Source organism: Chrysemys picta, chromosome 10 (assembly GCF_011386835.1).
Source record: "Chrysemys picta bellii isolate R12L10 chromosome 10, ASM1138683v2, whole genome shotgun sequence".
Lineage (NCBI taxonomy): Eukaryota > Metazoa > Chordata > Testudines > Emydidae > Chrysemys > Chrysemys picta.
The window spans coordinates 43,770,023-43,782,527 of NC_088800.1; the positions used below are offsets into that span (position 1 = coordinate 43,770,023).

At 54.1% G+C, this 12,505-nt stretch overlaps 1 protein-coding gene across 11 annotated transcripts in view; it reads left to right on the forward strand.

Annotated features, from left to right (window-relative positions):
• The window catches only part of PARP6 (poly(ADP-ribose) polymerase family member 6), a 52,926-nt gene extending 40,421 nt beyond the window's left edge, over positions 1-12,505 (forward strand). For all 11 annotated transcript variants that reach the window (XR_010590799.1, XR_010590797.1, XR_010590798.1 and 8 more), the window contains 4 exons: positions 3,177-3,256; positions 5,390-5,453; positions 10,805-10,889; positions 11,854-12,505. Coding sequence is in view for 7 of the 11 variants with exons in the window: in XM_024103994.3 (XP_023959762.1) it covers positions 3,177-3,256; positions 5,390-5,453; positions 10,805-10,889; positions 11,854-11,956 (332 nt within the window). In the remaining 4 variants the exon portion in view is untranslated. The remainder of the gene's footprint in view (positions 1-3,176; positions 3,257-5,389; positions 5,454-10,804; positions 10,890-11,853) is intronic.

A 12,505-nucleotide genomic window follows, 5' to 3' on the forward strand; every position in this document is an offset into this window, starting at 1 on the left:
GGCTCTCAGGTGGGTCACATGCCGGTGTCAGGGGCAGCGACCAAGCTGCATTGGTAGATGGGGTGTGTGTGTCCTGCTCTGGGGAAGGCTGCGAAGCACTGGCATGACTGGGTCTGTTACCTGCTCTCCCTGCCTCGCCCTCCTTCCCTCCTCTCCACTCTGTTCGCCTGATGAACAGGGGACGGTTCCTCTTGAGTTCCATTGGCAAATGCTTTGCCTCCCCCTTCCCCTGCAGTGGGGCGCAAAGGGGAGCCAAGCCAGCTAGGCTGGGAGTGCAGCAGGGCCATGTGGAGGGGAAGCCTAGCTGCCCATCCAGGCAGCCAGCTCTGTCCCCTCTGCACAGCTTCCACATGGCTCATTGGCCACACCAGCAGCAAGCATGTGGCCAGCAGAGGAACTGCCCTGAGTGGTAGGTCGCCCTAACCCCGGGCATTGCTAAAGAGCAGCCAAAGCTGTTGAAAGCCATATATCCCCCTCCTGCAGCAGTCTCAGCACAGTCGCTGGCATCACTGCTACTAGCCAGACAGTGCTGGCATCACTGCCCACTAGCCATGGCCAGTGGGGGTGGAGGGAGAGTCCCCATAGATCCCCCACCAGGGTTTCTGCTGGCCCTTCTCTTGGTCCCATGGATTCACAGATTCGAAGGCCAGAAGGGACCGCCGTGATCACCTAGTCTGGCCTCCTGTCTAACCCAGGCCAGAGAGCTGGGGGACGTGGAGACTCCTGGTCCCTGTTTATTCCCCTCTCCATGGGGAGGTGAACGCGGGGAACTTTCTGATTCCCAGGGCCCTTTTACACTACTCACTCTGGGGATCTGGGGCCTATGGGCTGATGTCTCTCAGGGCACATCAGGAAGCAAACGAGGGCAGTAGAAGCCGTGTCTGCTTAACCCCCCTCCAGCTTGAGTGTCCCTGAGACACATCACACTGCTGCAGGCCTTGCCTCTTAGCTCTGGAAAGTCAGACTCATCGCTGCATCGTCTGTCAAGGGCCCTGACCCATGGATGCTTCCCATTCGGGTTGGATCTTCACCTGGAGCATTTGGTGACAATGCATGTCTGGGGGGCCCAGCCCAGGCCAGCGGGATGGCAGAGAAAGTCAGCTTGCCCCTGCTTCAGCCACAAGCACCTAGGGAGCCAGCTGGCTGCTCTGGGGTTCATCTGGCTTCTGTGGATTGACGCTGCCCCATGGCAGTTTGAGGGGGATAGCGGGAGACAGAATTCAATCTCCAGGTCCTGTTAAACTCCAGACTAACAGGGAACCACAGCAACTCCTGTTGACAAGGCTCAGACCCTGCCTTCAGCAGTGTCACTTGCTCCCCACTTTTGTCCTTCACAATGGCCCCAGGCGGCCCTAGATGGTGGCAGCTGTGGCTCTCTGTCGTTCCGCAGTGCATGGCCCTTTCAGGAGCACCTTATTACAGAGTCTCCTCCCTGAGCACCTGTGATTGTTAAGCTACAGGGCAGGTATCATGTAGCCGATGAGGTATAAATGCAGGGTAAGACGTGGCCTGGTGGAGCTGTGTGCTGGGCTGTAGCTCAGGAGACATGGGGTCAATTCCCAGCTCAGCTGCAAATGCTGTGGCTTTAGGCAAATCATGTGATCTACCCTGTGTTCCAGTTCCCAAGCTGTAAGAGTGGGTCCAGTCCTCCCACTGGGGCTAAATCCATGAGTGGCTGTGGTGTGGCAGGGCCATGTTATGAACATCACTCAGCCTTGCCTCCTAAAGGATATGTTATACCAATAAAAACTAGCAGGATCTTATTAAAGGGGACAAGATAAAGATGCCACATTTATTATGATAACAATTTGATTTATGACCAATAACTAATATCTTAATCCTTATACACACACACATTATACCTAATACGTATACACACACACACACACATCAGATGTTCTGCAGCTGCTGCATAGTTACCAGTCCTGCTTGAGTCTGTGGCTTGAGTTTGCAGCTTGGGTTCGTAGCTTGTGGCGGCTAACTGGCTAGGAAAGCCGGGCACAAGGACAAGCTGGGTCTCTGTTGGGCATGCACCGATGCCCTTCCATGTTGGCAGCAGAATGTTACCCTCCTCCAAAGTTTTCCATCTCACCCATCCTTTTTGTAGGCTTTAGTTTGAATCCAGAGTCTATAGGTTTTGCTGTGTCACGCTGCCTCTGGGTTTGGTGATTGATCACCCGTCAATTGCAGACATGACTTTCAGCCTGGGACCGGGCTTTGATCTTTCTTCTATTGTACCTTTTCTTTTTAGGGTGGATTCTTCTTACTTTGTTAGGGCTTTTGTCTGCATCTTCAGCCGTTGGTGTTTGAACTGTATTTAATCAGGACAGGCTGGGGCTGGAGGTTGATTCCATCATCCATACATACCTCATTCACACATCTAAACTAAACTAATAAGATTACAGCAGGGTTTGCAAAAATGAAGGTTGCAGCAAGCCCTTACAAAATGGAGTAAGCGTTTTAAAATGGGGTTTGAATTACAATATGGCAAACAGTGAACAGAAGTTACACTGTAGGCAAGTGTAATAAATGGTGAACAGAAGTTACAATACTGAAACAGTGCAAGTCTCAGTGATTTAAGCAGGAATTGGATTGATAGTGAAACTTACAAAGGCAGCTGACTGAACAGCTATGGCTCTTAACAAGCATTTTAATTGTTAACTAGCCAGTTATTGGGGTAACCGGTTTTATGAATGAATATTGTTTCATTCATAAAACTTTACTTATGAAGTTACATTAATAAAGTAAACAGTTAAAAACAATTTCATTCATGAGTCCTACAGATAGACAGCAGACTGAAGATGGTCGTCTCAGCTCTTGCCCAAATGATCTCCAGGGACACAGGTCCCTATGTGGTTACATTCAACAAGTCAGCCCCCTGCATGGTAGTTCCCACGTGCACACATGCATTTGTGCTCCTGTATATGAGAGAGTTCCTGCACCATCTAATGTTCTTCATGGGAATGTCTGCTTGGGTCATGACACAGCCTTAGGTTTGGCATTGCATTGCCAGGGCAATATTGATCTGCATGGAGAGCTGGCCTCATCCTTTTGCCTCCTTCAGCGAGCAGCTGTGCCTTGTGGAGCATCCTGGACACAAGATCTAGCAAGAGGAGGGCGGCCTTTCCCCAGTAACTGCTGACCTGTGTTGCTGTTCTTCCTTTATTGTCCAACAGGGATGGGGAAAGGACAACACAGGATGCCCTCAAAGGATGAGCTCGTCCAGAGATATAACCGAATGAACACCATCCCTCAGGTAACCGGCGGTATTGCTTGTTGGGCCTTGTCCCTGGAACCCCAGCCATGCACAGCCTTTGTTTGTCCTTCTGTCCTCACGCCAGCCGCAGGAGTATGTGCAAGACTGGCTTGTGTCATGCCTGAGATGTGTTTGCGCAATCACTGTTGCTTCTGTGCGTGAGGGGAGGGAATGTTGTCCAGTGGTTAGAGCAGGCGACTGGGGCTCAGGGCTCCTAAGTTCTATTTGCTGTTCTGTTGTTCTTTTGGTAAGGGCCATAACCTCTTAGTATTGGCCCGACTCTGGTCCCATTGATGTCAATGGGCAGTCAACTTGTGAAAACAGTCAACTTCTGGAAACTCCCACTTTCTGTGCCTCAGTTTGCCCATCTATAAAATGTGTATAGTCAGCCTCACCTACCTCTCTGGTTTGTGCCCTGGGCATCTACATCTGGAGACCTGGCTATTTACATCTATCAGATGTTTGGTGGGATTTATTCTGGCTCTATTTTTGTAAAGCATGAAGCTGATTGTGTGTCCTGAGACAAGGCTGGGATGCATTGGCAGAGCTGTCTGTGTGTGTGTGTACCAAACCTGTACAGCTCTGCCTGCAGTGAGCCCAGCCTGAGCCATCAGCCTCTCCAATTTACAAGCATCCAATCCTGTTCCCCCCATGGGAGCAGTGAGACTGGGAATTCCTCCGTCACTGTTCAGGGTGGGGTGGATACGGCATTGCTCACTTGGGTGGACAGCTGGCTGTTTGCTGTGCACAGCCTGGGGGCAGCCTGTTTGAATCCTGAGAAGGGGGGGGGTGGAGCCTGCCCGAGGAAAAGACCCACCCCTCTGTGATGCTCTGTTCAGTACCGAACACCACTGTGTTACACCTCTGCCTCCACAAGTGAGAACTGTGCTGGAGCTTAAACTGTGAGTCAGCTCCCTGCCACCCAGCCAGCCCACCTCACCACACACTCCTCAAGGCTCTGCCCATCTAAGCCTTGCCTTGCTGGGACCCATCAGTGAACCCCAGTTCCTGCGCTCCCTGGAGCGGTCTCCTTGCAGTGTCAGCCCCTTTCACTGGACACTTGCATACGCTGCCTCCAAAGAGACGGTGTGCACACTAGTTGGTTAGGTTAGCTGAAGACTCGCCCTTCACTTCCATGCACAACACTGAGATGGTTTGGTAAGAAAACAAGAATATGTTGATTTATACAGAACAGAGATTTAAGTGATACTAAGCAAGAGGCTTGTCTGGTTACAAGCTAAACAAAAGTAAAACCCACTTTCTAGCGTCAAAAGCATAACAGATCACAAGCTTGGTCTCAGGCAATTTCTCACTTATAATCTTTTCTCAGAGACTTCAACCCCCATGGCCGAAGATCCACCTTTCATAGATTCCCAGGGCTCTGGCCTCGCTTAAGTGATAGATACTTAGAATGTCTTTGTGCTCTCTCTTACAATTTCCAAAGTCTATTGTCTTTGTTTCAAGAGCCAGAAAGACTTCCTGGGCATGCAGGCTTCGAGCCCCGGTATGCTCACTGAGCGCCTTCCTCCGTTGCCTGTTAGCTTGATGACTTTGTTCGCCTGATATGTAAATGTACTTTCATTGTCCTCTACCGGTCATCAAGCCTGTCAGACATTCCTTTGCCTAGGGTAAGCTGGGGTCATGCTCCATCTCCCAATCACATTTCCAGCACACATATACAACTCTTTGTACCCAATCTGTACATGCGTTACGCAATGACTTTCAGGACCAACATGTCACCAGTTTACGTATGATACCTTATGTTTTAGAGACATGTTAGGACAACAGTGTGTCGGGTCTGATACGAGTTACGGTGTAGTGGGCCCTCTGCCAGAGGGCATTGAGGAGCGCTTCAGGTTCCACCCTCGGTTGGGGGCTGGGCCACAGAGCCCAGAACTCAACAAATTACTGAGAGCAACAAATGAAGAAAGCAGGGCCGGGGTCCATCCCTGGTTGGGTTATCAGTGTTTATACCTCTGACGTGGTCAATATTCTCCACTGTGATTGGCGGCTCCTACGGAGCTTGGACTATGAAAGGGGCAGGACCGGCCGCTGCAAAGGCAGAGCAGTGATGCAACCCGAGTGGGGAGCCAGGCAGGTCATGGTAACCCAGACTTTGTGGTTTGTTTGCAGACTCGATCTATCCAGTCCCGGTTCCTACAGAGTCGGAATCTAAACTGTATAGCACTTTGTGAAGGTAAGAGGTGGAGGAAGGGGTGTCCTCACTCACCGCCTTGAGGGCCCTGGGACCCCAGGAATGGCACTGAAACAAGGTGGGGTTGGAATGGTGGGTGCCAGAAACCTGGCTGCCTATTGCCTGTTCTTTGAGCACAGACTTCCTGCTGGGCTGTGCAGCTGGTGGTCTGCTCGCTCCATGCCCTAGTGGGACGTGCTGCCCATTCATCACCTTGGCCGTCCATATGCTGGTGTCCCCTCTCTGCCACACAAATGGCTGTGGCACAGTGTGTCCCAGGCCTTGTGCTTGGTGGGCATCATTTCTCCCTCTCTAGGAGTATCTGGGCCAGTCTGGGGGCTGGTCCATGACTGGAGGGGACCCATGCCACGTTGTCTCTGGTGGAGCTTTGGCTGGCATCACTCACTCAGGAGTCTTCTCTTGGAGACCCAGAAGGGTGGTGTTATCTCTGGCTCCTCCCCAGCAGCTTTCCCTGGTAGCAGTGAGGGTTGCAGGGACTCTGCTAGATCACCTCCTCACTTTCAGCATGGCTGTGAGGCTGTGGGAGGCAGCGAGCCACCATGAGCTGCGCGTGACAGGTAGGTCTCGGCCTCTTCTGTGCTGAGCCCAGTGGGTTCAGTGTGTTTGCTTTTCTCAGTGCCTGGCTGGGGAAAGGGCTTGGGGAATGGCGGTCTGGCTGGGGCTCACTCTCGATCAGCTGATGGCTTGGCTCTGGCATGGTTGGGGCCTGCCCATGGGATCTGGGTGGATCCCTGGTGGCTTCTGGGCACAGCTCCAGGGGCTGATACTGACTTTTTAAAGCCCTGCCTGGTGGGACTGTCTGGCTGGGATCCAGCCTCCTCCCCAGGCCCCCATGTAGTAGTTGAGATCAGCCGATGTTCTCTTGTGAACTCTCCCCAGAGCCAGACACCCTGCCTGGGCATTTCCAGTGCTGGGCCCCTATGCTTTGGAATTGGCTTATGCCCTCTATTGGGTCTGAGCCCACTGATCCTGGGGCTAGTGTGACTCCTGCCCATTCCTTCCTGGGGCCAGTGGGTGGGGGGAAAGGGTTTTGCTCTTCATGTTGGGCAGGAAACAGTTTTTTTTCCCTGTGAGAATTTGAGAAATGTCTTCCAGTCCCAAATCGGGATGAAAAGTGAAAACTTGAAAACGTTCATGCATTGGAAATCTGAAGGCGTTTTGGTTTGGCTCAGTCGAACGTTCCATTGCCATAAAGTCAAAACATTTTGCCCGCTTTTCATTTTCTATGTTTTACTCTAAGTGGCTTGAGTTTTGAAACGGACAGGACTTTCCAACTGGAGGAACCAGAATGTTTTGTTCTGAGAAATGTCAAAATGGGCATTTCGACGGTTCAGAAACGGTTTTTCCAAATATGCTTTGGAGTTGAGACATTTGTCCAAACTTTCCCACCAGAAGTTTCGGTTTCAATGATTCTGCATTTTTTTTTTTTTTTTGACAAAAAAAGTTGAACTGAATCAATCCCAGCCAGTTCTAGGCTCTTTGCTTGTAGCCTAACTCTCTTTCCATCGGCTCTTTCCTCACTTGTCTGGCTGGACTGCACGCTCTTTGGCGCAGGGACTGTCTCTTGCTGCGTGTTTATACAGTTCCTAGCGCAATGGGGTCTTGATCTCAGTGGGGGCTCCTAGATGATCCAACAATACAAATAAATAATAACGCTATTCAGTTGATGTTAGTCAACTCCTTTTTGTATGTTTTGAAACATAATTGTATAGTGGGGTCGGCAACCTGGGTGCCAAAGGTGGCACGCAAGCCGATTTTTAATGGCACACCGGCCCCACTCAGCCCCGTGCATGCTCCACCTTACTTTCACTTCTAGGTTCCGGCTGCCGGCCCCTTGCCAGCTGGGGTCCTGGTGGCCAGGACCCCGGCTGACAAGGGGCCGGTGACCGAAACCCCAGAGCAATGGTGGGCTGAGCGGGGCCAGCAGCCGGGACTCCGGAGCGGCGGCGGGCTGAGTGGCTCAGCCCGCTGCCGGTCTGGAGTTCCGTCTGCTGGCTCCTGACAGCTGGGGTTCCAGCTGCCGGTCCCGCTCAGCCTGCTGCTGGCCTGGATGGACGGAACCTCGGGCTGGCAGGGGGTGTACACACAGCTGACCCACAGCTCCCTTGGCAGGAACAGGAACAGCGTGGGGCAGGGACCCATCCACCATCCAGGTAACCTGGCTGCAATCGGGACTGTCCCAGGCCAGCCCCAAGCCCTCCTACACACACACCCCAACCCCCTGCCCTGAGCCCCTCACACCACCCAACCTTGACTCCTGCACCCCCCATGCTCCCAGCCCCGACTCCTGCATCATCCACATCCCCACCCCCTGCCCTGAGCCCCCGCACCCCAACCCCCTGCCCTGAGTGCTCCCCCCCACACCCACACATCCCCAGGCCCTGAGCTCCTCCCCCCGAGGGGGGTTGCAATATGACAATACCTGAAAGAAATGTAAGTTACTTTCACCCCTGCTGGAACCCCAGACCAGCAGCGGACTGAATGGAGCTGGGGGTGGGCTGAGCGGCTCATCCCGCTGCTGGTCTGGGGTTCCGGCCGCCGGCGCCGCTCAGCCCACTGCCAGCCTGGGTTACCGGCAGCCAGCCCAGGGCTCTGCTCCTGGCCTCGACCCAGCGCTCTTCAGTCACCCCGTGCTGTAGCCCACATTGGAAAACTCAACAAGGAAAAGCGAGAGCAAGGATTACACTAAACTGATAAGATCTGCATTTTAATTTTATTTTAAATGAAGCTTCTTAAATATTTTAAAAACCTTATTTACTTTACATACAACAATAGTTCAGTTATATATTATAGACTTATAGAAAGAGACCTTCTAAAAACGTTAAAATGTATTACCCCGGCACGCAAAACCTTAAATTGGAGTGAACTTGGCACACCACTTCTGAAACGTTGCCTACCCCTGTTGTATAGGCAGGTCCCTTGGGGCGATCCTAATGATTCCTAGAGTTTTTAAGGCCAGACCATTAGATCATGTAGTCCAGCGGTTCTCAACCAGGGACCTGGGGCCCTCTGCGGGGCCTCGAGCAGGTTTCAGAGGGGTCCGCCAAAATAAACCAGAGAGCTGGCCCAGCTTTAGATTTGCTGGGGCTCAGGGCAGGAAGCTGAAGCCTGAGCCGCCTGTGGCTGAAGCCCGAGCACCTTAGCTTTGCGGGGCCCTGTGTGGCATGGGGCTTTGGGCAGTTGCCCTGCTTGCTACCCCATAACGCTGGCCCTGGCTTTTAATATACTGGATATGCAGAAAACCAGTTGTTTTGACACAGGTGGGCTGTGGAGTTTTTATAGCATGTTGGGGGGGGGGGGGGGCTCAGAATGAAAAAGATGAAGAACCTCCTGCATAGAATCAGAATCATAGAATATCAGGGTTGGAAGGGACCTCAGGAGGTCATCTAGTCAAATCCCCTGCCCAAAGCAGGACCAACACCAACTAAATCATCCCAGCCAGGGCTTTGTCAAGCCAGGCCTTAAAAACCTCTAAGGATGGAGATTCCACCACCTCCCTAGGTAACCCATTCCAGTACTTCACCACCCTCCTAGTGAAAAAGTTTTTCCTAATATCCAACCTAAACCTTTCCCACTGCAACTTGAGACCATTACTCCTTGTTCTGTCATCCAGTACCACTGAGAACAGTCTAGATCCACCCTCTTTGAAACCCCCTTTCAGATAGTTGAAAGCCGCTATCAAATCCCCCATTATTCTTCTCTTCTGCAGACTAAACAATCCCAGTTCCCTCAGCCTCTCCTCATAAATCATTTTTGTTGCCCTCCACTGGACTCTTTCCAATTTTTCCACATCCTTCTTGTAGTGTGGGGATCAAAACTGGACACAGTACTCCAGATGAGGCCTCACCAATGCCGAATAGAGGGGAATGATCACGTTCCTCGATCTGCTGGCAATGCCCCTACTAATACAGCCCAAAATGCCATTAGCCTTCTTGGCAACAAGGGCACACTGTTGACTCATATCCAGCTTCTCGTCCACTGTAACCCCTAGGTCCTTTTCTGCAGAACTGCTGCCTAGCCACTCGGTCCTTAGTCTGTAGCAGTGCATGGGATTCTTCCGTCCTAAGTGCAGGACTCTGCACTTGTCCTTGTTGAATCTCATCAGATTTCCTTTGGCCCAGTCCTCGAATTTGTCTAGGTCCCTCTGTAGCCTATCCCTACCCTCCAGTCAGTAGCGTAGCTAGGGGGGTGCAGGGGAAGCTGCCGCTTCTCCCCAGCACAATTTCCCAAAGTGGCGCCTTTCCAAAAGCCGCCGGAGGAACGAGGGGGGGCGCAGGCTGGCAGTCATGGATGGGCAGCGGGCACGTGGCCGGAGGAGTGGGGGGGGGGCGCGGGCAGCATGCAGCGTGGCCAGGAGCTGCCGCCGGAGGAGCGGGGAGGGCGCAGGCTGGCAGCCCAGTGGGCGCGCAGCCAGAGGAGCAGGGGGGTGCAGCCAGAGGAGCGGGGGGGGGGGGGCGCAGCATGCGGCTGGCAGCCACAACCGGAGGAGCGAGCCGGGGGGGTGCGCGGGTGGCACGGCCCTGCAGCTGGAGGAGCCAGCCAAGGGGGGGGGGGGGGCTTTTTGATGTTTGCTCCCCCTCCTCTTAGGCTAGGTCCACACTACCCGCCTGATTCGGTGGGTAGAGATCGATCTTCTGGGATCGATTTATCGCATCTCATCTGGATGCGATAAATCAATTCCAGAAGCGCTCCCCCCGTCGACTGCAGAACTCCTGCTCGCCGAGAGGAGGAAGCTCTGTCGACGGGGGAGCTTGCCTGCGCCACGTGGACCCGCAGTAAGTAAACTTAATTCGATCTAGGAAACGTCGACTTCAGCTACGCTATTCTCGTAGCTGAAGTTGCGTTTCCTAGATTGATCCCCCGCCCCAGTGTGGACCAAGCCTTAGAAGCTGGCTACGCCACTGCCTCCAGTGTATCTACCATTCCTCCCAGCACAGGCTCAAATCTCACCCCGTTATCCTGTTGAATGGGCACACTTCAGTGGATTAATTAAATGAGGTGACTGATGGGAGCACAGCCAGGCTGCAGTAACAGGTGTTAACAGGACAGTGGGTAGATAATGGTGCAGTTCCTTGGGGTCACTGCCAGGCAGTGCCACGGTGCAGCACCATGGGTGTCCTTGGCATGGTCACCCCATTATTCCTTGGTGGTTGTGCCTCTCCCAGCACTCCTGTCTGGCATGGGGAGGCAGCCCTTCCCCCCCACAGCCTAGTGTGGCAGGACACACGTACCCAGGGACAGCCCCATGGGACTGGTATCCAAGGCAGGGCCCCAGCTTTGTGTGTGAGCCGTGAGGGCACCTGGCGCCTGTCTGACACCTCCTCCCTTTGCAGTGATCACCTCGAAGGATCTCCAGAAGCACGGGAACATCTGGGTGTGCCCGGTCTCGGACCATGTCTGCACCCGTTTCTTCTTTGTGTGAGTGCCGGGGTGCGAGTTGGGAGTGGCCCTGCATGTGGGATGGGGGCAGCTCCCGCTTTGGGGATGGGATGGCCCAAACTGCACCAGGATGGCCCAAACAGCAAGAGCATCGCGAACCATTAGTCAGCATCTCGACTCAGCCCCATACGGGAGGGGAGAGGAGAACACAGTGCCCCTCACCACCCCCGCCCCCCAGGGAGGTCTCCAGGGCCTAGCAGCATCCTGTGTGCCACCAAATGGATGCTCAAGTGCAGCCTCCAGCCCCACTGCCCCCTCCTTCCACACCAGCGCCCCCCCCCCCATTCATTACTCTCCCCTCTTCCTATGACATCCCCTGCCCCAGCCAGCCAGAGTGGCACTGACGTGCAGCTGTCAGGAGTGGGAGGAAGGTGAGTCCCAGAGCCTGCTCCCCTTGGCTCCGCACAGCTCAGGGCCTGGTGCCTGCCAGCTGGGGGCACAAGGGGGCGCTGGGCAGGGAGGTGCTGGCAGGCAGAGCCCCTGGCCTGGTGCTCAGCGCCAGCAGCACAGCAGAGGGGTCTGCACTCTGTCACCAGGAGGCCAGCCCTGCCGAGACGGACCCATCTTGGAGCTGAGAGTACGACCAGACACTGACACCCAGGCCGCTGGTGCCCGCAGCCTGGCTCTGCTCAGGGAGGGGTGTTAGCAATGGAATGGCTCCCAGTCTGCGGCCCCACTGGCAAACCTGGGCGGTTTAGCTGGGGCTCATCTCCCTCCTGCCAGTCCCTTGCCCAGACACAGAGCAAGGTGCCTGTCTTTGCAATCAGAGACCTCCCCCTCTGTCCGAGGGCCTGGAGACCCCAGCTCTGCTCCCGTCGCTGGGGGTGTGGCCCAGGGGGGGTTATTGCTGGAGCAGGGACATGCTGGTGATGTGCACTCTGGGGAGCTCTGGGTGGTCGCTGAGTCCCCCCTCATGGTGCTTTCCCTGCCTCGCCCCTCCCAGGTACGAAGACGGACAAGTAGGAGACGCCAATATAAACACTCAGGATCCCAAGATCCAGAAGGAAATCATGCGCGTGATCGGAACTCAGGTCTACACAAACTGAGGGGCACCTGCAGAGCCCACACTTTTCACGCAGGGAGCCGGCAAGCCGCTCCCCCTGGTGCAGGCAGAGAGGAGCTGGGTGTCTGAGGCTGCCAAAAGGAGCAATGAAAACACTGGCTTCATGAAGGAAACAGACAGGCGTGGGGGTGGGGTGAGGGCCTCAGCATCCTCCTTGGAGCAGGACTCTGCTGCTTCAGTCAGCACCACATCTGGAGGGCAATGGCTCTGGTGCCACATCTGGGAAGCGGAGGTGCGACTGTGAGTCAGGTTTCCCAGCTGGCTCCCTGCTGCCTGTGCATAGATGTATAGCAGAGAACGCGGCCAGGGCGGGCTTGTTGATATTTTCCCATTCGTCCCCGCCCTGATCACCCTGTATCCCAGCACTGAGCAGGAGCCATGGGCACGTCCTGCCTCATGTGCCTGCCCTTGGACCTGGGCGTTGCCCCTGGGCACATGGCCGTTCTCAAGTTTACAGCAATGACATTTTTAACAACAATAAAAACAAAGCAAAAAAAATGGTTTTAGCTTATTAAAGTTCTTTAAAAAACTG